A 27,805-nucleotide genomic window follows, 5' to 3' on the forward strand; every position below is an offset into this window, starting at 1 on the left:
GGATCTTGAAGTTGATCTAATATTGAATGATAGGGTAGGTTAGTATAATATTTCAAATAGTCAACACTTTTATGATGGTCTCAGCAGGCAAATGTTGGAAGAAGATTGAACCTGTATTCAGAAGCCTGCTTCAGATGGACTGGTTCTAGAGGCTATTAGCTCAGGGTACGTGATCACCCACAGTCTCTCCTGAGAATATGTAATTCCACATCTTCAATTGAGAAACTAGAATGTCAGGAAAGACAAGGCTCTTACAGGGCAACAACTTCTGGAAATCAGGATGTCTGTGATTTTTGGTCTCGGCATCGAAAAACTGTAGGTTATCAGATGTACATCCCACAATTGCAAGAGGGCTGGAGAAGATAAGCCCTCCCCTCCTGTCTCTTGGATCTCTGCAATACATTTAAGTTTTTCACATGGAAAATCTATGCTGTAACTCAAGAGATTTGTACTTTGGAGATTTTCTGTGTTCAGTCGAATTCCAGAAACCATTTAAATGCAGCTTTATTTTTGTCCCAAGAGGGGTAATATTAAGCAGGACTCTTGTGCCAACTTGTTGCGTTCTCTTGCTTGTGTGTTCTCCAGTCAGAACTCAGTGAGGCAAACCCAGTGTTCCCTCTCGATAGCAGAAATGTTATATACTGGCTTGAGCAGGTATGTGGAGCTCACCTGTCTAAAGCTTTGACTTTTTTTGCTGTGAACTATATACTGTAGGTGAGGAGTGAAGCATTATGCAGGTCTGCTTCTCTCCCTTGGGTCCTGATGGTCTCAAGGTCCATGTCTTTAAGCCCAATGAGGTGTCAACCTCTCTTAAATGCATAATATCTTAATGCCATGCCTATTTTATTATGGACATAAATACCAATCTAACCCTCCCCCCATTCTTTCCCCAAATGCCTTTTTAAAAGTGGATTTATGCTTTAGTAAACAAGTCTATCATTCATAAAATGTCATGTACATTATTACACTTCTAATGAACTTTCATCAGGAATGTTTAACTCTAAAAAAAATAGGTAGAGCTCGGTGACGAGTTTCTCTCCTGGGCACCTATAAACTTTCTTTATGCTAGTCAGATCAAGGTTCTACAGGCTGTTTTCTGGTATCTGACTTGTCAAGCTGGTTCATTCTCATTCACTCACTACGAAATGTGAGACTTTACAGAACAGTTTTCCTCTGGGCATCTAGGAATATATTGATTTTATTATACCACATTCCATTCAGAACCAAATATTTGCTTATGCTTCCGTGAGTGGTGAACAATAATTGTATGCAAACAGGGATGTTAAATGTACAGCTTTTACTGATAGTAACAACTAATATTTGCTATGGCTACCACAGATGGGGAGGTGAAGCTTATACATCTTAACCCATATTTTGAAGCAGTAGCATTCTCTGATCCTGATTACGTGGATCTCATGCTACATATCTGCTGAGGTCTTAATTCAGCTCTCCCAAGAGCATAGTATCTTAATGTCATGTTTACTTTATTGTTGTCATGAAGCCTTTGGCCAGCAGGTCACTGATTTGAATCAGGCCCAGGTTTGATATTGTCTGAAAGGTATCACTGTGTGGTTCTTGGTAACCTATATGAAATGAGTTAATTGTCAGAGCAGACATATATCTACATTACGAAATGCTGTCATCACCAGAGTTTCATAAGGGCCAAAAATTGAATTGTGAACTTGATTGTATTCATGGAAATTACAGTTAACATCTAAACAACTAAATGCCTGAACTTTCATGGCTTCCCCCCACCCCAAGCTAATCAAAGACACTACTTCTAATCAGGACCAAGAGAGTACAACACATGTAAAGATTTTTGGCTAAGTCTTTTGGAAACATGATCATCCAAAAAGCCTGACTTGTCTACATTACAACTTCCAGCCGTGGCTTTGCACCTGTTGGGAATTATGGGTCCAAAAATTCTAGTGTCAACACAGCCCAGAGTGTATGCCACATTTAACCTGCCACATCGTACTCAGAATAACATTTTCAAAAACGAAGTCATTTAGGAGCTAATGTCAATGGGACTTAGACTTCTAAGTCACTGTGGCACTTTTGAAAATTTTACCTCAGTCTTTTTTTTTTCTAGCTAAAACTCTAGAAGGATTTTATGTGGGGATTATAAAAACCCCATGGTGCCAAAACTTTGAAAAGAGTTCCTGGTGTTGAGAGTGAGAAATGAAATATTCCCAAGAGTGGGCTACAGATTGGTGGATAGATATGGAAAAAGAAATGACAATTTTTCACTTTAGGAAGCTGTATTTGTAACATTTGATTCAAGATGCAGTACTTATTCATTTGAAAATAGGATGGTGATAACATTTACTTCACAGGTATATTCTGAGTCTTAATATTTGTAAAACACATTGAAGACATTAAAAACCATTAAATATAGTATGGGCTATGTATTAAATATATATTTCAAAAGCTATGTATCAAATATATATTTCATATGCAAAGCTTCCTTTGAGGTTTTTAAGGTCAGGCTTGACAAAGCCCTAGCTGGGATGATTTAGTTGTGGATTAGGTCCTGCTTTGAGCAGGGGGTTGGACTAGATGACCTCCTGAGGTCCCTTCCAACCCTGATATTCTAATATTTTATGGTTCTAATATATTGCTAAAGTTACACAGTGAAGCACTCAGTAGTCAGGAATTGTTACAGAACTTTTAGCTCTACCCCCTTTGTGCCTATATGTTTTGAAATAGTCTTCATTTTGTAATATTTCTCAAATAATGCAATTCCCCCTCAAATGTACAGGCATAGGTGAAGCATCTCATGTTTATTTTACATATTTAAAATAACTTCATTTCACATTGGTCCAGTATATATTTTATTAGATAATTTTTAATATTATTTTCTGTTCTTTAAGGAGGTTCTCAACCTTTTCCATTACAGGACTTTCTTGCCCCTGTCATCTAGCTGAGATGTCATCCCATTTAGCCTATGAGAAGAGCAAAGTGGTCATGACCCCTTGTTGCTTTTTGCAGCCCACCTGGAGATTATGACCCACAGGCTGAGACTGCCATATCTCTGACCTGTTGTATTTGTCAGTAACTTTTAATAACTCCATAGTTAAAGCTCTGGTGAGACTTGCAGTTATAACTTGGGGGTAGAAGTTAGATACAAAAATTGGTATGTATCTCTAACGATATTACACCACTGCCTCTAAATATACAGTTTTCTGGAAAGTTAGAAATAACAGTAAATCTGTTCAGTGGTTTAAAAATAACAGCTGTGTGAAATTGGAGGGCTGGTAACTTACATCATTTTTGGATTGCTGTAGCTTGGTTTTAATACTTGAAGCTTTAGCTGTGTGGAAGTCCCCCACAAAAAACATACATGGTCTAGTAAAAAATAATTAAAATAAGGATACTGGCAATATTAGCCATTGCTATTGGTATTTATACAAAGGGGAACAGATGAATAAAGTACTTGTCAGCAAATCAACTAGCTCTTTGGCTAGAGTCCACTGGAAAGCCCTATTTATGCACCTTAGATATGAGTAGTTGTTGTAGTGATACACTAAGGTGTATCAGTAGGGCCCTACCAAATTCATGGCCGTGAAAAACATGTCACGGACCATGAAATCTGACTATTATAGGGGAGACCAGATTTTACAGAGTTGGGCGGCCGGAGAGCAGCAGCCGCTGGGCGGGAGCCCAGGTCTGAAGGCAGCGCTGTGGACAACAGCAGCATAGAAGTGAGGTGGCACGGTATGGGGGTGGGAGGGTTTGGTCACTTTTTGGGGAAGGCAGGACTAGCCTTACAGGTGGGCGAGTGGGCAACCGCCCAGGGCCTCATACTCGGGGGTGGGGGGGAGGGAGAGTGCTGTGATCACTCACCTCCCTCCCTCGCAAGGTCACTTTAACTCCCAAGCGCTGGGCTTCAGGTGCTAGTCCTGAACAGGCTGAGGAGGGACAGGACTTCCTCTTCCTCTACATGAGCCACTCCCAAGGTTGGATTAGACCCATCTCCAGGAACCTCCCCTGGCTGCAGGAAACACAGCGGCTGCTGTCTGGGAGTCCAGCTCTGAAGACAATGTGGCCTCCACAGCAGTGCAGAAGTGAGTGTGGCATGGCATGATATGGTGTTTCTACCCTTACTTTTGAGCTGCTGCTGGTGGTGGCGGTGCCTTCAGAGCTGGGTACCTGGCCAGCAGCTGCCCTCCAGCTGCCTAGCTCTAAAGACAGCAGCACAGAGTAAGGGTGGCAATACTGCGACCCCTCTACAATAGCCTTGCGACCCCCCATGACCCTATTTTGGGTTGGTACCACCCACAGTTACAATACTGTGAAATTTCAGATTTAAATATCTGAAACCAGGAAATTTATGATTTTTAAAATCTTGTGACTGTGAAATTGACCAAAATGGGCACTACGTATCAGGGTATGGGCTCTCTCCTGCCCATCTTAGAAATTGCACAGGTACCTGCCCTCAATCTTCTCATGCCTTACAGGGAATGCAAGAACCTCTTCCCAGCTGGTGGTCTCCCTCTCAGTTTGCAGGGATATATTTTAGTATATTTTTTTCACTACCTTGCTAAGTTAGCCATACACTTGTGCACAATGAACCCTTCCTTAGCTATGCGCTTTACAAGCTTTGTGAGGAAAAAAATCTACTGTGGAAGCTCAGTATGCAATTTTCAAAAGCTCAAAACTTTAAGTAAAACCAGTTTTCTTTAGAAAATCGGCAGGCAGTTGGTGTGCTAGAACTGTGCTTATTACACGATTCAGTGGTGGTGTAGCTGTGTAAGTCCCAAAGTATTAAACACGGTGGGTGAGGTAATATCTTTTCTTGGATCAACTGCTGTTGGTGACAGAGAAAAGCTTTTGGGCTACCCTGAGCTCTTCTTCAGGTCTGGGAAAGTTCTACGGACCTAAATCAGTACAACTGCGTCACTCAGGGGGGTGAAAAACCCACACTCCTGAGTGACGTCGTTATAGCAACCTAACCCTCTTGTAGACAGCGCTACGTTGACATGGGAGCGCTTCTCCCGCTGACATAGCTACCACCTCTCGGGGAGGTGGATTAACTATGTGAATGGGTGAACCCTCTTCACTAAAGCACTGTATGGGAACTGTAGCACTTTACAGGAACACAAACCTTAAGAGTGTCACAGCTAAATACAGGTTTCAGAGTAGCAGCCGTGTTAGTCTGTATTCGCAAAAAGAAAAGGAGTACTTGTGGCACCTTAGAGACTAACCAATTTATTTGAGCGTAAGCTTTCGTGAGCTACAGCTCACTTCATCGGATGCATTCAGTGGAAAACCACAGCTAAATACAAGATCAAACAGATAGTTTAGCATAAGCAGTTAGCACATATTTTAAGGGACCATTCAAGGTGAAGTGGCCCGTTAACACTGCTGTAGTCACAGGACAAAAAGGGAGGCTAGTCGGTTACAGAGTGTTGAAATAAGCCATAAATGCAGTGTCTTGATTAAGACCCTGATTTTTAGTGTTTGGCAAAGCAATGAATTTAAGCTCCCAGCTCATCTTTTGAAAATGTTTAGGTTTCCTTTGAGGATGAGGACTTATAGATCAGATAGAGTGATTGCTTTGTGAAAAGTGCTCACCCAGAGGTGATAGGGTGTTTTTCTCTTTTAACATTTTCCTGTGTGAGTTCATTTGAGAGCTTAGTGACTGGTTTCACACACACAGTTGTTGTGGAGGCATTTAGTGCACTGGATGAGGTACACCACGTATTGTGATAGGCATGTGTAGAACCCATCATAGGCGCTTATTCTGTGGGTGCTGAGCACCCATTGGCAGCCCCCCTACCAGAACGTCCCCAGTGCCTCCTGCCCACTGGCGGGCCCTACAGATCAGTGCCTCCTCCTCCCTCCCAGCGCCTACTGCCTGCTGCGGATCAGCTGTTTCATGGTGTCAGGAGGCGCTGAGGGGAAGAGCGAGGGTGCAGTGTGCTCAGGAGATGGGGCGGGGAACTGGGAAGGGATGGCGGCAGAAAGAGGCAGGGCGGAGAGGGGGTGGGAAGAAGCAGGGTGGGGGTGGGGCCTGGGGGAAGAAGCAGGGTGCGGGCGGGGCCTGGGGGGAGCTGGGGGGAGCACACCCAGCAGATAAGAAACTTGGCGCTTGTGGGACCTATGGATCTTGAAAGGTGTGTTGTGAGGGTGTTGATCATTGTAGCAGTGGAGATATGCCCACAGGTTTTGCATCTGTTGTTCTGGCAGGGGTTGGTGCCACTTTGAGTAGGTGTGTTCTGGTTAAGGTTGCCAGGTATCTCTGGTTTTTGAACAGAACACCCAATCGAGAAGGAACCCTGGCAGCTACGGTCAGCACTGCTAACTGGACCATTAAAAGTCCGGTTGGCAGTGCTGCGGGTCTAAGGCAAGCTAGTCCCTAGCTGTCCTGGCACCATGCTGAACCCTGGAAGCAGCCAGCAGGTCGGACTCCTAGGCGGGGGGCCATGGGGCTCCACATGCTGTCCCCACCCTGAGCATTGGCTCCACACTCCCATTGGCCGGGAATCGTGGCCAGTGGGAGCTGGGGGTCGGTGCCGGTGTGTGAGAGCAGTGCGCAGAGCCTCCTGGCCCCCACACCTAGGAACTGGACCTGATTGCAATTTCCGGGGTGCAGTGCAGAGCCATTAGTCCCGCTGCACCACTGACCAGGAGCCGCCCAAGGTAAGCCTGAGCTCCAGCCCCCAGGCCTGAGCCCCCCACAAACATGGAGCCCCCTAACCCCAGGCCCACTCCAGAACCTGCACCCAGCCAGAGCCCTAACCCCCTGCCCCAGCCCAGAGCACCCTCCCACACCCTGAACCCCTCATCTCCAGGCCCACTCCAGAGCCTTCACCCCCAGTTAGATCCGTCACCCTCTCTTGCACCCCAGCCCCCTGCCCCAGGCCAGTGAAAGTGAGTGAGGGTGGGGGAGAGTGAGCCACCAAAGGAGGAGGAATGCAGTGACTGAGGGGCGGGGCCTTGGGGAACGTGGGCGGGGCCTCATGGAAGAGGCAGGACTAGGGTGTTCGGTTTTGTGCAATTATAAAGTTGGCAACCCTGTGGGAACCCTGGTCTGTGGGAAGCTTGCTTCTGATGATGAGTTTGGAGAGGTTGGGGGGTGGTTTGAAGGCCAGAAGAGGGGGTTCAGGAAAGATTTCTTTTAAGATTGGGTCCCCATGGAATATGGGCTGTAGTTTGATGATATGGGTCTCTGTGTGGGATGGTAGATGACAGCTCAGGGTCTGCTGTTGGAGGGGTTTATTTCTGTATTGAAGCTGGTTCTCTTTGGGTATTTGGGTGTCCCATTCCATGATGTGATCTACTTCTCTGGTGCAGTGTCCTTGTTTTAGTGAGGGCAGTTTTGAGTGTGTTAAGGTGCATATCCTGGAATTTTCCCTTGGAGCATATTCTGAGTGATGGGCTGTAGATAACAGATTCCTTAGTGTATTGGGATGGTTACTGGATCTATGGAGGTAGGCATGATGATGCCAACTTCTTCATGGGCCACCTTGAGGAAGGACTTCTGTACAAACACACCATGAAACCAATGATATACCTGAGATACATCAAAGATATTTTCATCTTCTGGCAAGACCACTTAAACTCCCTCAGATTTCCACCACAAATTCAACAACTATAGCCCATTCATTGAACTCTCTCTGGAACACTCCCACACTAGCATCTACTTTCTGGACACCATGATCAGTTTCACTAGTGGAATCCTACCAACAGCCCTATCCAAGAAATCCACAGATCCCCTTCATAGATCTAGTTTAGATCTAGTTTAGAAATCCATAGATCTACCTTCATAGATCTAGTTACCACCCCAAATGCACCCAGAAATCTGTTCTCTAAAGCCAGCCACTTTGTCTCGCTTATTACACTAGTCATGATTGTTTTGTTGTTACCTTGTCTCCTCCTATTTGTTTTCTCAACCTGTTATCTCTAGTCATGGGATTGACTTCAAGCTCTTTAGGGGGTAGACTGTCCATGGGTGTACAGTGCCTAGGACAATGGGACCCTCATCCCAGAGCGAGGCTCACTGTTACAACAGAACTAATAACAATAATAAAGAGAGGCCCATTTCCTCAGTGAAGGCCATATCCATGCCAAATTTCAATTTTCATCCCTTAGCCACTCGTACAGTAGGGCAGTTAAAAAGTCTCAAAGTTTGTTTTATATTGGGGAAAGTTTTCTTCACCCCCTCATATTTAAAAATGGCTGAACCATTTTTACTTAGTTGCTTAAAAAAAAAAAATCACCTTTAGGTAGAGCCCAAGTCTGGAAAATTTCAGTCTAAAACAGGGGTGGGCAATAATTTTTGCAGGGGGGGGCCACTCCATGAATTTTGGTAAATCATCATGGGCTGCAGATTTCTACTATATTAATGGAGGGGGTGCAGGGTCTGGGAGGGAGTTTGGGTGCAGGAGGGAGCTCTTGGCTGGGGCAGGGGATTAGGGTGCAGAATGGGGTGTGGGGTCTGGGAGGAAGTTTGGGTGCAGGAGGGGGGTTCTGACCTGGGGCAGAGGGTTGAGGTGCAGGAGGGGGTGTGAGATGCAGGCTCTGGCCGAGAGTGCTTACCACAGGTGGCTCCTGACCGGTGGCACAGCAGGGCTCAGGAAGGCTACCTGCATGCTGTGGCCCCACGCCACTCCCAGAAGTGGCTGCGGCCGGCAAGTCTCTGCGTGCCACTTCGGGGGAGGGGAGCAGCTGGTCTCCGTGCGCTGCCTGGGCCCGCAAGCACTGCCCCCGCAGCTCCCATTGGCTGATTTCCGGCCAATGGGAGCTCTGAGCACGGTGCTGGGGGCAGGGGTAGTGCGCAGAGCTGCCTCCCCCCGTTTCCCCCCCCCCCCCGCCAGGGGCGTGCAGAGATACGCCAGCAGCAGCTGGCCACTTCTGGGAGCAGCATGGGGGCATGGGAGGCAGGCAGCCCAGAGATCACAAGGGGACACCCAAAGAGCCCGACGGGCCGGACAGAAATGTTAGATGGGCTGGATCCAGCCCGCGGGGCATATTTTGCCCACCCTTGGTCTAGAAGGTGAATGTTGTTAATATCTAGTTGAAAAAGGGGCTGGGGAGAGAGTTATAGACTGGGAGCACGTAAGCAGTAATAATAGTAAGACTTAACTCTTCAGGGGGGTCTGCCTCTCCTGCTATAATACTCTAAATATTTGCATAAAAAGTGTAACAATTTTCATTTAATATGTTTTGTACCGTTTGGAAGCAGAATAGCAAAAAGAGAGAGTAACTAAAATTCTGGAGGATGCCGTGATCTGTTCATAAAAATGCCTATACAAAGTTTTATTACTTTTTAAAAAATCAGTCATGTTGTTTTCCATCATTTTATCACACAATCTCAGTGCTCAGGAATGTAACAAAAAGTAACTTCCATGTGAGAGCTGTGATACTTGGCTATGTCTGTACTGCGAACTAAGGGTGTGATGATTCCCTAGCTTGTGTACAAATACTCCCAGTAGCTTGACAAGAGCTAGCATAAGTGTAAATAGTAGTGTAGCAGCAGTAGCATGCATGGGCAGTGGCAGCAAAGACATGGTTTAGCTGTGCCAAGTAGGTACCCTCTGATTTCAGGAGTGTTTGTACTGGGCAGGGTTCAATTGCACCTCCGCTGCCCCGGCTACTGCAGCTACACTGCTACTGATACTCACGCTAGTTGTAATTGAACTAGCATGAGTATATGTACGCAAGCAGGAGAATCACACCCCTAGCTCATAGTATAGACATAACCTAAAATGAATTGAATTAGTGACTGGTTCATCAAGTAACTCTAGTGACCAGGCTTTCAAAGTAATCCTCTCGTAGAGTAAGGAGGAACAGGATATGTCGGGGTGGTAGGTAAGTAGGTACGAGATAATTTGACTGATGTGATTAATTGCATTCCAAACAGGTGTCAGCAGACTGGAGGTTTCCTACTTGTACAAAGAGCTCACTCAGTTTACTGGGGTGGTGAGGTTAAAAAACAAACTGGTAAATGTTCAACTGATTGGATTTGAATGGACATTTGCTTTTGTTCCCTCTTAAAGGAGGGGAATTTTGTCAAAAATGCTTGTGAAATTCCTGGCTTATCTTAGAGAATGCTTGTGGAGTGCAGAAACAAGTAGTCAGAAGAATGTGGGCACCTTTTCAGGCTTTTTGCTAACAGAACAGTTCTGCTGCCTGGTTGGTTTGCTCTGGGTTATTTTTCAAGTTTTACAACTCAGCTAGGATTTTAGATGAGTACAGTATAGGGTAGGCAGTATGGTGTGGTCATGATATAGCTTTCTTTGTTTGCATTACTGTATAGCCATGCTGGATCTATAAGGAGCCTGTCTGTGAAGTGCATTTTAATATTTAGATCAAACAATGATTGGAATACATGAATGCCCTGTGGGTAAACGTGTCATTTTTAAGCAGCTGACGAGCTTTCTCCCTGCTGCTCCAATTAACACATTCAGCATGCACACTTATCGGTGAGTAGGCTGTCTATATGGATTAAACCACTTTGTTGTTTATTCATCCACCATGTGTGGTATCGGAAATGGATCAGCCCGGTTAACATTTTTAAAACAAATTAAATGAAATGAGGTCTTGAGCATGTGCCACAGTAAACATCAGGGTAGTTATTAACAGGCTACAGAAAACCTGTTTTGCTTTCAGATATGGTTGAGTCCATTGACTAACATGTATCCCCGCCCCCCAGCTCCTCTTCAAAGGATGGAGACATAGGATAGTGAAATTCTAGTGCTGGGATTCCTCTTGCTGTCAGGCAGATCTTCTGAACTTTGTTCTGTTTTGTTTAAAGGCTGATTGTGATCAAACACTTCTCTTTATTTCCTTCTTTACCTCGATTGCAATTTTTCAACATAAAAACAATGGATTTGATAAAGGTCCTCTTAAAGGTAAAACAAAATGCTTTGTCATAATTGAAACTGTTGGTGGTTTTTTTTTTTTTAATGGTATCAGAGTGGCTGTCAAAGGGTGCAGCTCTCCATCTATATTTGCTGTTCATTCATGCTCAAACAGCTTTTTGTGAAGCTTAGCTGCTAAGACCAGCAAAAGGTAAACTGGGCTGTTAACTGTGTGCTGGTGAAAGAGATGGAACGTTTCTTGGGCTTTGTGAAGCAGATAAGAAGATCGAGAAGAAGAAAAGGCAAAAAGTACCGACCTGAGGAGGATTACCATGAGGGCTATGAGGATGTCTATTATTATGCTTCAGAGCATTTTCGAAGTAAGCGCTGTGTAACCTAATGTTTTCCTGTTGTGGTAAATATTCAATATTGTTTTTATTACAAAATGCTAACACTGGATAGATATCTACATGTGAGCCTCATGCAGGTATTACAAGCATTAGACTACTATTATTTATTTGTCTAAATTTTCTGGTAGGAAATTAGAAAGAAAAGCTATCTTAGCTTTCAAATCAAGGAGGGTCTGTAGCAGTGGTTAATATTTCAGGTGCAGTTAATTGATTCTTACTGTTGCAAGCCTTTTGTTAGACGACTTTGTGTTGTAAACTGATATGATAGCCTTTTTAGAACACTTTTATATAGAAATGTAACTACATTCATATTTCTACTACATGGCTTTTAAAAAATAATTGCTCCTGCATAAGTTCAAGTTGATGATTAATATTTGTTGATTGAAAGTCCTTTGTGTCTGAACTGTGCCCTGATCTTTACAGTAGAAAGTAACTCAAGTGGGCTTCTTTGCTGCTGCATGTTCAGAATTGCTTCAGGAATTAAGTAATCAGGGTTCCCCACCCCCCCCTCAATTTGCTGTCAGACATCTGCAGTAGTAGCTAAACATCAAAATAGAATGGCTGTTTTTAAGACCCCTGCAAAATCTGTATTATAAACTGCAATGCACTTGAATAATTCTCTGTACCTGTCAGTGTTCTGAGTTCCTGGTCGCTCTCTGACTTATCCCAATGGATTGGAAATGCCCAGAAATGCCTGAGGGGACAATGGGAAAGAAGCTACTCACAGACATCTGAGTTTATTATGCCATTCTCTAATGGAAGGTGTTGACAGTATAATCAGTCATGCACAAAAAATATTTTTAAATAGGGTTGCTATTCTTTTGACTTGTGATTTGGGAGCTTTTCTGCAAAGAGTTTGTATTCTGCCTTTTCCTGGCAACATAAAGGTTAAATGTACTCTTATGCGTATGTACCATTCATGTAGCTATCAGTTTCCTTTTCCATCACTTCCTCTTGTTTCCATCTGAGTGAAGTGTAGTTTTTTCATAATATAATCTTTTTAGGGTTAAATGCTGAAAAAGTGGATTTTATGGAAATGCAAGTAGTAAACATGTCTTAGACATAGTTCTGATCAACTGCATCAAACTTTTTATGCTGGTCAAACAAGATGGCTCACTTTTGGGGATAAGTCTAATATTTATATGATGTGTATATTTTGTTTAGGGGTTTAATGGGGCCATCCTGAGTAATATTCTCTGAGTTTTTTTTATAAGTGCTTATTGTTATGCAAATTACATTAAAGTAATGTGGATGATTTATGTGCAACTGATTTGGGATCTGTTAAGCAAAGCACTTTCTTTTTAAAAAAGATTATCATGGCAAGGTACCATCTTACAATTGTGTACTCTACATCAGGAACATCAAATTTAAAACTACAAAACATTGTAGAATTTTAAAATGAAATAAGTTAATGAAAACATGCAACTTTTTCGCTTTCTTCAGCTTTATTCGTGTCACGCAAATCACATGGCTATATATCAAATTAGAAGTGTTAAGCTAGTGTTTCCCTAACAGATTGTAATAGAACATATTTTAACAAAAACAACCAAGCAAACCAACATCAAATGTATGTACCTATGATTTTATTAGCTTTTTTTAAAAAAATTAGCATGAGACAACTGTGTGACTGGACCAAATGCTTAATAGTGATTACTCCTTTCATTTTGACTCCCCTTAATAGAATAAAATGATAAACATTTTTTGTACACACTTTAACCTGCCAAGCTCATGTACACAATAAATATTTTCAAGTGGGTAGGTAGGCATGTTCTCTGCCACTTTCATCAGTGCTCATAATCCAGAGTTAAATAACCATCTAAAACATAATGCATAATTCTGTCGTTGGATGCACATGGGGCTTGCAACTTCAAACAGCTACTTAATAAAATGTATTACAAGATACTCAAACTCTAGAGATTTGACTATTCATCAGTCATCAAACACCAGCGTCTTTTATTAAGATATCTCATCGAATATAATTGCTTCTTAATGCTTCTTTTGTCTACTCTTTCAAGTAGGTTGTGTGTCACAGTTTTGGTGGATAGGTGTGATATTCACTTAAATTATGTTGTACAAAATGTCAAGGCATGCTGTTGCTAAAACTTTTGCTCTTTAACCTGCATTTCATGTAATTTATAAAATTAAATGTACATTCCATGTTTAAATATTACTTAACTATGCACCAGCAATTCACTGTTTACAGTGCAGGTTAAGAGGAATGACAAGCCTTTTAATAATGATTCCTTTGGCATTCCTTTATGTTTAGAAAATTCTTTGCATTGTTGAAATGATCTTCTAGTGTATTTACTGATACAAATGTCAAGGGCTCAGAGCTAATGGAATCAAGGACCTGTTGTTCACTCAAATAGCTTAAGCATTTCTGGTATGCCCTCTTCCTCCCCTCCTCCCCCCAATAATATTATGTATTTGGACTTTTATGTCCAAAGAAATGTAAACATTTTAATTCCATTTAAATTTACCTAGTGGAGCTGAGGATTCATTCAAACAGTCATTTCACTTGTGCAGTAATATCTCTCATGTTCTTACTTGATGAAATGCAAAAACTGTATTAAAATAACTCCAGGATCAAACAGCCACACAAAAAGCAAGAAAATTGAGTTAAAAATGGAATAGGCCTCTGGGGATTTTGGATAAAAGTTGACCTTATTCTGTCCTTAACTTCCCCTTTTGTGCCTGGTATTGTAGCTCAAGCTAGATGGTATATAGCATTGCCGCTCTTCTGAAGCCCTCTTCATGGAAAATTAGATGAGCTATACTGTTTTGGCACAATAGGGTGAACAAAGGGTAGTAATAGCGAAGGCTCTCCTGGTAAAAGGATGGTCCCAACTTTGAATTTCCCCCTTTTTATCAAGTTTTTACTACAGCTCTATTTAATTTCATTTCCTTTAAGCTTTATTCATAAACGGCTAGCCTTATTTTGAGATGCCACATCAGCTACATTGTTTTTATTGAGATTATCTGACTTCACAGTGTTACATACTATTAGTATTGCTGAGTGGTATTCTTGTTACACACATTCATAATGATATTAGTATTGCAGGTGTCACATTCATTTAAATGAGATGTAACGTGACAATAATGGATAATGAAATTACTGCCCCACGTACTCAGAAAACTTGGTGATTATTACATAAGATGCCTGAGCAAGTGTTATATTCATCTTGTGCACCATTAAAACGCCGCCACTCAACTTGTTCCTTTTAATGAAGCTTTGCATAATAAAAATACTTATTACATTATCTAGACTGCTTCTGAACAGTAAGAATGTTATAGTGGAGCTTCTTGGAACATTTTTGACATAGAAATACATTGTTTTGCCAAAACCGAAACATTTCACAAAGACATATTGGTTTGATGAAATTTCTGATGGGAAGATTTCTGAGTTCCAAGGCGCTCTATTCACTTCTGACCAGAGAGGTGTAGACACTAATCAGGAACTTAATCTTTTCAATCTGAAAATGGAGGGTTCCACACCTTTCCGTTTTGTAAAAAAAAAATACAAAAGGTTTTATTTTCATTCCAATGCAGAATGAAAATAATGTAAGAACTGCCATACTGGATCAGAACAATGGTCCATCTAGCCCAGTATCCTGTCTTCCGACCGTGGCCAATGCCAGGTGCATCAGAGGGAATGAACAGAACAGGTAATCATGAAGTGATCCATCCTCTGTCTCCCATTCCCAACTTCTGGCAAACCATAAACTGGGGACACTTCAGAGCATAGTTTTTCATCCCTGCCCATCCAGCTAATAGCCACTGATGGATTTATCCTCCATGAATTTATCTAGTTCTTTTTTGAACCCTGTGATAGTCTTGGCCTTCACAACATCCTCTGGCAAGGAGTTCCACAGGTTGACTGTGCGTTGTGTGAAATAATACTTCCTTTTGTTTGGTTTAAGTATCTTGAGTAGTTTTGTATCATCTGCAAATTTTGTCACCTCACTGTTTACCCCTTAATGGAGTTGGCATGCTCTAACCTTCTCTGTTACACAGTCAATACGGAGGCACCATTTTGTTTTACATTTTTTTTTTAAAATAGCTACTCAAAATCCTGAATGATCCATGATTTTTGCCTCTGTTAACCAGCAAGTTTCAACAGATTTCAGTTTGAAATGGCTGATAATAAATTGTGAAACATAAAACTTTTACAAAGTATTTGTATTTGTCGTAACAATGCCCTAGTGGCATTTGCAATATAAAAGGATCACAATTTGTCTTCTGAACTGGGCTGTGACTTTCATTGCAGATGGGTTACGGGATGCTATTTATTGTTTGTATGCTCAGTACTCAGGACAGGGTAATACCAGAAGTGAGTATATAACTAGCCTATGCTACAGTTTTGTTAGCCTCCAAAAAGCATCTGCTGGTGGCCATGATATTAGGTCTTTGTGGAGATGATGGTTTTAAAGGGGGGGAATTTTAGGAGAATATCACATCCTTATCTCAGATGCAGAGGGAGCTACTACAGGATATACAATAAACAGTTAGTAAAAATTATGTGGCATTATTGCATGGTGCACTTTTAGAGCTAAAGTACTTTGAAAAGTACGTAGGCATGTGCTTAGTATTTCTCAATGTAAACTCAAAAGGCTCTAGTTTATAGAAAGTAAATGTATAACTATAAGGTCTCATTTTAAGACAAAAGACATTGTGTGCATGTTTTGTTATATTTTGTTTTGTCTCAATTCTTGCACATGTCCAGAGTACAAAATTTACATTTATTAAAGATTAGGCCACTGGATTACCAGAAATCTCACAGCATAGCATGTATAATTATATAAAGATATGTAATATTTCTTTTGATGCCTTAATACTGTTTTTTGGAACAATAAAATATTTGAGAGAGACCCTTTGGTCACCCCCCTCCCCCCCAAAAGCCATTTTTAAGTGATAGAGCAGAAATGATAATGGATTGTTTGCTATGTCAGTGATTTAACCAATTTAGGTATTTTTGCCTCATTAGTACAAATCCATATAAGTAATTTTACTCACATGAGTAAGGTCAATAGAATTATTTGAGTGGGTAAAGTTACACACACATCTGTTTGCAGGATCAGGAACTTATTTGGTAGAAAATGTCACATCCAAGTGGCAATCTGCATGTCAAATTTTAGCCTGCTGTCGCTTGTAACGGTTAAGATATTTAACACCGAAAGTTAAGAATTCTAAATGAGTAGTATAAACATATTATGTAAAGATTTTGTTGTATATACTTAATAGCGACTATTAAAATTTAAATTATTTGGTAGTTTCAGAATATCATTCAATATTCAAAAACACCAAAGAACACCAAATAGGTGTGTGGGGAAATTGCTAATGTACCGAATGGTCATACATGAGTTTTTGTGCTTAAAGATAAGTATGTGCTTAAGTGCTATGCTAAATCCATGTCTAGCTAAGCACTCACTTAGGGAACCATAAAAATGCTAATGTTGCAACAGTTTGCCAAACCTGATGATCTGAAATGTACAGAATTAATTCAGAGACAACTTGACTATTATGTGTGTAACCCTTCTGCCAGGCCAAGTTGATAGCAGCAAGGGCCGGGTTCAGTACACAGGGGTTCCCTCTCATCAAAGCAAATACAAAACTGGCTCGAGCCCCCACCCAGTGACCTGGGAAAATCTTACACACCCCCTGGGCGCCTCGAAGAGGCAATACTTCCCCTCTCGCAAGCACGGAGTCTCGGTGTAGTAGAGAATTTTTAATAACATGAGGTAAACGACATCAGCATTAAATTGGGAAAACACCACAACTAGTGTTCATTAACCAAACCATGAGCAAAGCCCCACCCCAGAAAATTGGGCCACATCCTTTCCCTCGGGTTCTTGAGTCCCAGAACCCAAATGTCTCTTGAGTCCAGCAATCCTCAAATCACCCAAAATCCAAAAGGTCCAGCCCCAGAGTTCAAAAGTTCATCTGCAGAGTGTTACTCCCCAGTCTGGCTAAAATGTGCCTGTGTGTGGGGGAAAGAGGTAAGGGGTACCTTACGTGTCCTGAAGCTGACTGCCCCACAGGGCTCTGCTCTGCTACGCTGTCTCACGAACGGCTCCGCTCCACCACGACCGGCTCCACTCTGCACAGCTCGCCGTCTCACGAACAGCTCTGCTCAGCTTGCCGTCTCACGAACGGCTCCGCTCCACCACGACCGGCTCCGCTCGGCACAGCTCGCTGTCTCACGAACAGCTCGGCTCAGCTCGCCGTCTCACGAACGGCTCCGCTCCACCACGACCGGCTCCCTCTGCACAGCTCGCCGTCTCACGAACAGCTCGGCTCAGCTCGCCGTCTCACGATCACACCGCTGTCTCACGAACGGCTCCACTCTGCACAGCTCGCCGTCCCACGAACAGCTCTGCTCAGCTCGGCGTCTCGCGAACACACCGCTGTCCCACGAACAGCTCTGCTCAGCTAGCCGTCTCGCGAACGGCTCCGCTCTGCACAGCTCGCCGTCTCACGAACAGCACCACTGCACTCTAGATCTTCCGGCTCCCCACTACTTGACACAGTGCTCAGTGATTTCAGCTCTTAGTGATTTCAGCTCTCAGTGATTTCAGCTCATAGTAGTGGGGGCCTTAGTGCTGGTGCACCATAAGGCCAAAGTGAATGCAGCACAGTACCTGTGGCAAGACTCTTAATAGACCCAACATTAGCTCTGACATTCCACAGTGGAGAGAGACAGAGGTGCAATTGGTGCTTCAGGCCCTCACAAAGGGGCCCACACCACCAGGTACTAATACCTGTCTCAAGTCTCTCTCCCTTCACAGAGTTTTGGAACCCATGTCCCTTGCCTAGCGAGTGCTACTCAGTTGATGGTGAGTCCCTCCATCATAACAAAAGGCCAAGTACAGTTCCAAGCACAGTTCCCATAATCAGGGTAATAACAATTTACTCTTCCCGCCCCAATAACAAAGACACTGGGGATCCCACAACAGCCAAAGTGACCATTTGGGCAGTTATGGCCTCATTCTAGGCGGGGTAGGTGTGCCTATGCAAATTGAGATCAGCCCCTGAAGTTCTTTTCCACTACTTGCCACACCTCACCACCAGATGTCAGGGTGGAGCCCATCCTGACTCTGCTTACATCCTCCCCCCAGCCGAGAATTTGGCGTCCCGACAAATCATACTCCCTTTATACCAACTCATTGGTTTCCTCCAAAGGGCCTCAGGAAGCCCACTTTGGCTTCCACAATCCTGTGTGCTAAATGTATTGGCTCCTCACTAGTCACCCCAGGTGCATCATAAGTCAACCGTTTTACTGGTCTTATCACCCTGTCTCGTCTATTGAGACTCTCTGTTGCCGAGGTAGGGGGAACATCCTCTTGAGTGACGGATGGAGAGGCTTCCTTTGAGGGTCCCTTGGCTACTGGCGTAGGCCCCTGCACTCCTAGTTCTAACGCGGGAGGGTCCAAGGTGCCCAGGACATCCTCTACCTGTGTGTCTCCACTGGCCAATAACCTGTGTGTGTCATCACACGGGGGTCTCATCAGCGGCACAGGGGTGTCAGCAATGGGCCTAAATAATTCCGCCATGGGGTTTAGGGCGGAAGAGGGAAAACTCTCGTTTGGTTCAGCTGATCGAGACTGAAATCTTGTCTCCATCCCAGGATACACCAGGGTTGTGTCTTCCTCCTCAGACTCACTCTCAGATGTGCAGAATAGGGGTAAGTTAGCTGCACGGGGCCCGCTGTCTGTGTTGGATGGCGGCTTTGGTCTAGCCCCTCTGTTCTGCCCGGCTGCCCTGTCGTGGCCCGTCTCATAAGGGATGCTTACCAATTCCCCCACAGGGAGCAAAAGGTTTCTATGCACCGTCTTTATTTGCCCTGGACCGTCTTCAGGTTTGATCTTGTAGACTGGCAGATCTCCCAGCTTTTCCATCACCAGGTAAGGTATTGCCTTCCATCTGTCAGCTATCTTGTGTTTGCCAGCAATACCCAAATTTCGCAGCAGGACTCTGTCCCCCGGCTGGAGCTCCTGCGAACGCACTCTAGCATCATATCGATGTTTGTTGCGGTCTGCGTTTTTCCGAGCTGCAGCGGTAGCTAAGCGATAAGCATCCCGCAGCTTTTCTCTTAGTTGGGATACATATTGCTGGTGAGTTTCATAGCTATCTCCATCCTCTGATACACCAAAGCACAAGTCTATGGGTAATCTTGGTTCTCGCCCAAACATCAACAGATATGGGGTGACTCCCGTAGCATCGTTCTTTGTGGCATTGTAGGCATGCACCAGAAATGCGACATGCTGGCTCCAGGTTGCCTTCTGCTCTGGTCGCAAAGTTCCCAACATATCTAATAGGGTTCGGTTGAACCTCTCTGGCTGAGGATCACCTTGGGGGTGATAAGGCGTTGTCCTAGACTTTTTAATTCCTGCTATCTTCAGCACCTCCTTCAGAAGGTGACTCTCAAAATCCCGCCCCTGATCAGAGTGTATCCGAGCCGGGAATCCATAGACTGAGAAATATTTGTCCCACAATACTCGAGCGACGGTGGTGGCCCTCTGATCACGTGTGGGATATGCCTGTGCATACCGTGTAAAATGGTCAGTCACTACTAGAAGGTTCCCAACATTCCTCTTGTCTACCTCTACAGACAAGAAATCAATGCATACCAATTCCAAAGGTTTGTTGCTGGTGATGTTCTTGAGATATGCAGCCCTCGTGGGCAGAGTTTTCCTTTGAACACATCGAGCGCAAGTCTCACATTTCCTGCGAACATCTTCAGCCATTCGGGGCCAATAGAACCTACTACGAATAAGTTCCAGGGTCCTCTCCATCCCTAAATGCCCAAAGTCATCATGCAGGGCCCTCATGGCCAGGGCTCTGTACTTTTTTGGCAGCACTAGTTGTGCTCGTTGTTTTTGTAAAGAGTCGGTGGTCATTCGGTGTAGCACTCCCTGAATCAGTTGTAGTTTGGTCCATTCTCTCAATAGTAGTTTACCCTCTGGGTTAGGTGGGACAACCGCAGCTGGGCTTCGCCCCTCCCTTTTGGCAAGTAGTGTATCACGAATGTCAATATCTTGCCGCTGGGCTTCTTGCCAGTCAGCCGCATTAAGCATGGGCAAAGGAGATTGGTCCAATGCAATATAGTTCACTGAAGCAGAAGGCATGCATTCAGGGGGCAGGCCCAAAGCTTCTGCAACACATCCTTGAAGGCTCTCACGGCCCTCTGGCTCTCGGCGACTCACACTGCAAATAGCTCTCACTCCATCTGTGGGTATCACAGCAACTTCTGGAGCCTGCGGACGCCTGGACAATGCATCTGCATCTACATTGCTTCTCCCTGATCGGTACTGAATGCTGAACTCATAGCTAGCCAAGGCGGCCACCCATCTCTGCCCTGTAGCATCCAGCTTAGCACTTGTTAACACATAAGTCAGTGGATTGTTGTCTGTCCACACCTGGAACTGAGCACCATACAAGTAGTCTCGAAATTTCTCAGTGACGGCCCATTTCAGGGCCAAAAATTCCAGCTTGTGGGTGGGATAGCGAGTTTCACTATCAGACAATCCTCGGCTGGCAAAAGCTACAGGTTTACGTTTGCCTTCCACTTCCTGGTACAGGACTGCTCCCAGACCCTCCAAACTGGCATCAGTATGCAGGATAAATGGTTTGCTTGGGTCAGCAAAAACTAGGACTGGAGCATGAGTTAGACAAATAATGATTTCTCGAAAAGCCCTTTCACATCTCTCATCCCACCGTGGCCCAAATGGTTCAAATGGGCCATAGTGTCTCTGCACGGGGGGCTTTGGGGACCTCCCCTTATTCTTGGACTTAGATTTGTTCTTGCTGGACTGATGTCCCCTGGTAAGATCATTCAGAGGCTTTACAATTGTAGCATAGTTTTTCACAAATCTGCGGTAGTAGCCACTGAATCCGAGAAAGGTCTTGAGTTCTCTGTAGTTACTTGGACGTGGCCATGTAGTGAGTGCTTCTATTTTATCAGGATCAGTACTCACACCCTCTTGGGACACGATGTGACCCACATACTTCACTGAGGTTCTGCAGAACTGGCATTTGTCAATTGAAAGCTTCAGACCATAATCCTCCAACCTATCAAGCACTTTAAGAAGTCTTTCTTCATGCTCCTCTAAGGTTCTTCCAAACACAATCAGGTCATCCAAATAAACTAACACTTGCAGTAAATTCATGTCTCCCACAACTCTCTCCATGAGACGTTGAAAGGTGGCAGGTGCTCCAGAAATCCCTTGGGGCATGCGTTCGAACTGATAAAACCCTAATGGGCAGATGAAGGCTGTCTTCTCCTTATCTTCTTCTCCCAGAGGGATCTGGTAGTACCCACTTCGAAGATCCAACACAGAGAACCACTGGCTTCCCAGCAAACAGTCTAAGGCATCTTGCACTCGAGGCATAGTGTACTGGTCGACCACAGTACGGCTGTTTAGGGTGCGGTAGTCAATACACATCCGGATTTTCCCATTCTTTTTACGGACTACCACAATGGGTGAGGCGTATGGGCTGCGGGACTCTGTAATGATGCCATTCGCAGCCAGCTCCTGAAGATGATGTCGCACATCTTCCATCTCAGAGAGTGCAATCTTCCTAGATCTCTCCCTGAAAGGTCGAGAGTCATGTAGTCTGATATTGTGTTCTACTCCTTTTGCACATCCCACATCCCACTCATGCAGTGAGAACACCTTGGATCTTTCACAAAGTTTCTTCCTCAGGCGATCTTTCCACTCCTCGGACACTGGTGAATCTCCAAAGTCAAACTTTGCTGGGTCTATCGTTGGAACTTGAGTTTCCCACTGGGGGGTTACAATTGACTCAGGCTCAAAGAGGTCTGCTATCTTTTGTCCTTGCTTCACAAAAATATCACGACTCGTTTCATTAGCAATCAGTATAGTCACCTCTTCCTGGGCTTCAGCAGGTAGGGTTATGACTCCACTAAGAACCAGCACTCCTTCAGGGAGCCCTCCCTCTGTCGGCTGCTCTACCACTGCTAATGTTCTCTTACTGCCTTTCAGGCAGGTACTCATGACAATCACCTCCTTTTCTGTCATTGCAGGCACCACTAAGGGGATCGGGCCTGCGTACCTCAGTGCTCCCACCGGCAAATCAGGCATCACTCTTTTTGCGTCCTCAATTTTTCTGTAGGCTGCGGCACAATGTGTGTGTATCACCAAGGTATTCAGGTATTGGTCCCCTGCTCGTTGTCTGCAGTAATCTGCAAGTACCTTAAAGAGGCTGGAGTTGGTCCCTATTAGCACGGACACATCAGAGACACCTTTAGGGTCGGGGCATATTAAAGCTGCAGTGTCCACCTCCTGTCTTACCCCAGCGATCTCTTCTGGGAATTCCAGGTGTACAATGACATACCCCTGATATGGGTATTCATCCATGCTGAGACCACATAGGCCAAGCCCTGTCAAGGGCTGTATAGGCAGATGCATAAGTATCTGCTGGTAGAAAGACTGGAATATGATAGTCACTTGGGATCCCGTGTCAAGCACTGCTCTACATTCTGTCCCTTCAACCTTTACAGTGACCTCTGCTCGAGGTCCTATCAATCCTGGGGGGATTCGGGTGGCATGGTTCTTCGCAGGGGAGCCTCCAAACCCTGCAGGCCTAGGCGGCTCCCTTCCCAGGCCCTGGGGCCGTTTCCCGACTTTCCCCAGGTGGTCCTTAGCTTTTGGTATACTAGCGGGGGATTCTCTGCATTCTGACACCTGGCAGCAATGTGCCCATCCTGGCCACACCGGTAGCAGAAGAAGGATTGCCCTTTCCCGTGTTGCCGGGGTGGGGCAGAGGTTCTAAATGTAGTCTTCTGGACCGTGGTAACGGGGGGTTCCTTGTACCCTGAAGTCTTTGCTGAATCGATAGTATTCTCTAGTTCAGCCACTTTCTGTGTCAGGACCTGCACTCGTTGGGTAAGTTCCTCTTGAGGATTCACCATCAGCGCCTTGGGTGTTCGTATGGATGTTGTGGCAGTTGCCTGGGGTGGCTGAACCTCCCAAACCTCACCAGCTGCCTGCCTCTCTTCCTCCTCTCGGACCTCTTTTATCAGTCGAGAGTAACCTGGTGGATTGTCTTGGCGCTCCCTTAATCGAAGGTGGAGAAGGATTGGGTTCTGATATTGAATTCCTCTCACAATCTGAGCCAATCTAGTCCGGTCCATTTGCTCAACCGCTACTGCTCCCCTCATGATGGCTCTCTGTAATAATTTCTCCAACCTCTGTATATAGGCAGAAACTTTCTCTCCCTTTTGTTGCCTGGCATTGAGGAACTTGCAATAAACATCCTCTGAGCCCTCGGTTCTCCCAAAGGCATGATCAAGGGCCTCTAGGCAGTCCTTTACCTTGACCCCAGGGTTACTGAGCTTCAGGGTGCGAATCACATCTAGGGCTGGCCCCCTGAGGCACTCTACTAGTCGCCTTCTCTTTTCAGCATCAGGTACTGCCCACTCCTGCAGCATTTCAGTGGTGTGTTCCAGCCAGGGTTCAAATGCTTCCTCCCCAGGTATTGGGGTGGGACCCCCAGAAAACAACCTTAGTTTACGATAGGGGTTTGCCTCAGGGTGGGGTGGCACAACCTTCTCTAATGCTTGCCCCAAAGCCTTCACCCACTCATCAGGTGATGGAGCAGCCTCCCGGGGTGGGACTCCTGGGTCAAGGCCCAACAGACCCGGCATATCAGCCAGGGTCTTCCCCTCTTTCCCCAAAAAGGCTGACATTTTCTTTAAAAACTCCACGTCAGAGGCAGGGGCTGGTGAGGGCTGGCTCCCAGTAGTTATTACCTTCCACTCACCATCTTCCACTGCTATCGTGCCTGGAACCTGTAGAGGGTCCACAGCCGACGGCAGCTCACACAGTACCGCAAAATCTCCGTCCTCCCTCACAAACATGCGCCCACGCATTTTACACTTACTCAGGTACTCAGTGGATGCCCTTAAGGTAGGCTCTATCGAGCCTTCATCGAACGCCTCCGGCACCCCGGTCACCAGGACACAGTTCCTAGGGTTAATATTCATCCCCCTGCACCAATCCTCTAGCAAATGTAGAGCCATTATACAACTGTAATTTCTTTCCCAAATATAACAGATCAATACAACAACAACCAGATGCTGGGTTTTCCCAATTTAATGACTCACCTAAGATGTGCTTGCGAGGGGTACTGACCCAGTCTTATCCCGGACGAGCCCCCAAAAATGTAACCCTTCTGCCAGGCCAAGTTGATAGCAGCAAGGGCCGGGTTCAGTACACAGGGGTTCCCTCTCATCAAAGCAAATACAAAACTGGCTCGAGCCCCCACCCAGTGACCTGGGAAAATCTTACACACCCCCTGGGCGCCTCGAAGAGGCAATACTTCCCCTCTCGCAAGCACGGAGTCTCGGTGTAGTAGAGAATTTTTAATAACATGAGGTAAACGACATCAGCATTAAATTGGGAAAACACCACAACTAGTGTTCATTAACCAAACCATGAGCAAAGCCCCACCCCAGAAAATTGGGCCACATCCTTTCCCTCGGGTTCTTGAGTCCCAGAACCCAAATGTCTCTTGAGTCCAGCAATCCTCAAATCACCCAAAATCCAAAAGGTCCAGCCCCAGAGTTCAAAAGTTCATCTGCAGAGTGTTACTCCCCAGTCTGGCTAAAATGTGCCTGTGTGTGGGGGAAAGAGGTAAGGGGTACCTTACGTGTCCTGAAGCTGACTGCCCCACAGGGCTCTGCTCTGCTACGCTGTCTCACGAACGGCTCCGCTCCACCACGACCGGCTCCACTCTGCACAGCTCGCCGTCTCACGAACAGCTCTGCTCAGCTTGCCGTCTCACGAACGGCTCCGCTCCACCACGACCGGCTCCGCTCGGCACAGCTCGCTGTCTCACGAACAGCTCGGCTCAGCTCGCCGTCTCACGAACGGCTCCGCTCCACCACGACCGGCTCCCTCTGCACAGCTCGCCGTCTCACGAACAGCTCGGCTCAGCTCGCCGTCTCACGATCACACCGCTGTCTCACGAACGGCTCCACTCTGCACAGCTCGCCGTCCCACGAACAGCTCTGCTCAGCTCGGCGTCTCGCGAACACACCGCTGTCCCACGAACAGCTCTGCTCAGCTAGCCGTCTCGCGAACGGCTCCGCTCTGCACAGCTCGCCGTCTCACGAACAGCACCACTGCACTCTAGATCTTCCGGCTCCCCACTACTTGACACAGTGCTCAGTGATTTCAGCTCTTAGTGATTTCAGCTCTCAGTGATTTCAGCTCATAGTAGTGGGGGCCTTAGTGCTGGTGCACCATAAGGCCAAAGTGAATGCAGCACAGTACCTGTGGCAAGACTCTTAATAGACCCAACATTAGCTCTGACATTCCACAGTGGAGAGAGACAGAGGTGCAATTGGTGCTTCAGGCCCTCACAAAGGGGCCCACACCACCAGGTACTAATACCTGTCTCAAGTCTCTCTCCCTTCACAGAGTTTTGGAACCCATGTCCCTTGCCTAGCGAGTGCTACTCAGTTGATGGTGAGTCCCTCCATCATAACAAAAGGCCAAGTACAGTTCCAAGCACAGTTCCCATAATCAGGGTAATAACAATTTACTCTTCCCGCCCCAATAACAAAGACACTGGGGATCCCACAACAGCCAAAGTGACCATTTGGGCAGTTATGGCCTCATTCTAGGCGGGGTAGGTGTGCCTATGCAAATTGAGATCAGCCCCTGAAGTTCTTTTCCACTACTTGCCACACCTCACCACCAGATGTCAGGGTGGAGCCCATCCTGACTCTGCTTACATCTGTACAAAAATTAATGGGATCAGTTAGATGTTTTCAAGCTGAAATCTGCCTAAAGCTGGCATCAGCTACTTGTAGCGGAAACTCAGGCCCCGGTTCTGAATTGGAGAACTCCCTCCAAGCCATGCTAGAGAAAATCTATGGTGAAAAAGAAGACCTAAAGGCCTTTCCTGGGGGTATAGATGCAAAATGAATAAATTTGAGATTGAGTCAGAAGTAGCAGTTCTCAGGCTGTCTGGAGGGCCACTTGGTGCTGACTGTTCTCCTTGTTTCCAACTGCTTCAGTGGGCTCTTTGTCCAGCAAAGAGGAGCTTGGACACCTCTAAAGGCACCTGGAAATGAGGAGCCAGTTTAGCTGTCTTTACTAGCTACCACGGCTACAAGAGCTGCTCTCAGAGTCAGCTGTGAGATGGTATCCCCCAGATGGAGACAACTATTGAGGGGGAGACGGGAATGAAGCAACAGGGAAGTATGTGCAGTGAGAGAAGAGCAGCCCTTGCCAACAACGAAACACGCATACAGTGAGACGAGGCGGAATTAACAGTAAATAGGGTGACCATATTTCCCAAAGAGAAAACGAGACACCCCCAGCCACTCGCCTGAGGGCCCCACCCCCCATGCTCTTGCTGGTCGCTGGAACCCTGCTTCCTCCCCCCCACAAGGCTGTTGCCCCTCACTGGAACCCTGTGGGGGCCCCTGCATGCTGGAATGTTGTCTCCCCCCCCCAGCCCTGCCTCCCTCCCCCCGTGCAAGGGGTTGACATCTCCGCTTGTCTACCACATGTTTCCCTGCACCACACCTGACCTTTTTAACAAAGGTGGGCATTTGTCCTGTTTGCTCTTGCCAGCTGATCAAGTTAGCAAGAGCAAATGCGACAAATGCCTCTCTTTTGGGGGGGGGGGAGGGGGGGAAGAGTCAGGACGGCTGAGACAGGGCTTAAAAAAGGGACTTTTCCGGCCAAAATGGGATGTATGGTCACCCTAATATTAAACTTGTGATAACCCCCTTGGAATGTACACTTTGGGAGGTCAGGGAGAGACCCTCTGCAGAAAAATTGCACAAGTTAAGGTAGTCTTCTCAGAGAATAATGTGCAAGACTATGGCATGAACTCCTGCCACTAGGAAAATCTTATATGGAAATGTCTTCGCATTCCCTAACCTGACTTGCTTGAAAAATAACTTTGTGCTGATAATGCTAATCAGGTCAAATCGTAGACCAGACCTGTTATCAAAATAACTCTAACCCTAAACCTGTACCTAGGAAAGTGACAGGTTTCAGAATAACAGCCGTGTTAGTCTGTATTCGCAAAAAGAAAAGGAGTACTTGTGGCACCTTAGAGACTAACCAATTTATTTGAGCATAAGCTTTCGTGAGCTACAGCTCACTTCATCGGATGAAGTGAGCTGTAGCTCACGAAAGCTTATGGTCAAATAAATTGGTTAGTCTCTAAGGTGCCACAAGTACTCCTTTTCTTTAAAGAAAATGACATACCTAAAGTTATGTGTTCTGATTTTTTTAAACAAATTCTTTAGTTAAATCACATACTATTTGCTAATGACAAAGGTTAGTCAGCTTTCATCCGCATAGGCAGTTATTTATCACCAATCTGTTTCTAAATGTTAGCAAATGCACAAAATATATATTAGTGCTGTCCATTAACTGCAGTTAACTCATGCAATTAACTCAAAAAATTAATTACAATTAATTGAAGTTTTAATTGCACTGTTAAATAATAGAATACTAATTGAAAGTTAAAATTTATTGGATGTTTTTCTACATTTTCAGATATATTGATTTCAATTACAACACAGAATACAAAATGTAC

At 45.2% G+C, this 27,805-nt stretch overlaps 1 protein-coding gene across 3 annotated transcripts in view; it reads left to right on the forward strand.

Moving 5' to 3' along the window:
- The window catches only part of GRIP1 (glutamate receptor interacting protein 1), a 564,631-nt gene that overhangs the window by 176,131 nt on the left and 360,695 nt on the right, over positions 1-27,805 (forward strand). For 2 of the 3 annotated variants that reach the window (XM_074942091.1, XM_074942093.1), the window contains exon 1: positions 10,697-11,188. The exons of the other annotated variant lie outside the window; for it this stretch is intronic. In XM_074942091.1, the coding sequence (XP_074798192.1) occupies positions 11,056-11,188 (133 nt within the window). In that variant the 5' untranslated portion in view covers positions 10,697-11,055. Of the gene's footprint in view, positions 1-10,696; positions 11,189-27,805 lie in introns of those variants that run through there. 3 annotated transcript variants of the gene reach the window in all.

This window comes from Natator depressus, chromosome 1 (assembly GCF_965152275.1).
Source record: "Natator depressus isolate rNatDep1 chromosome 1, rNatDep2.hap1, whole genome shotgun sequence".
Lineage (NCBI taxonomy): Eukaryota > Metazoa > Chordata > Testudines > Cheloniidae > Natator > Natator depressus.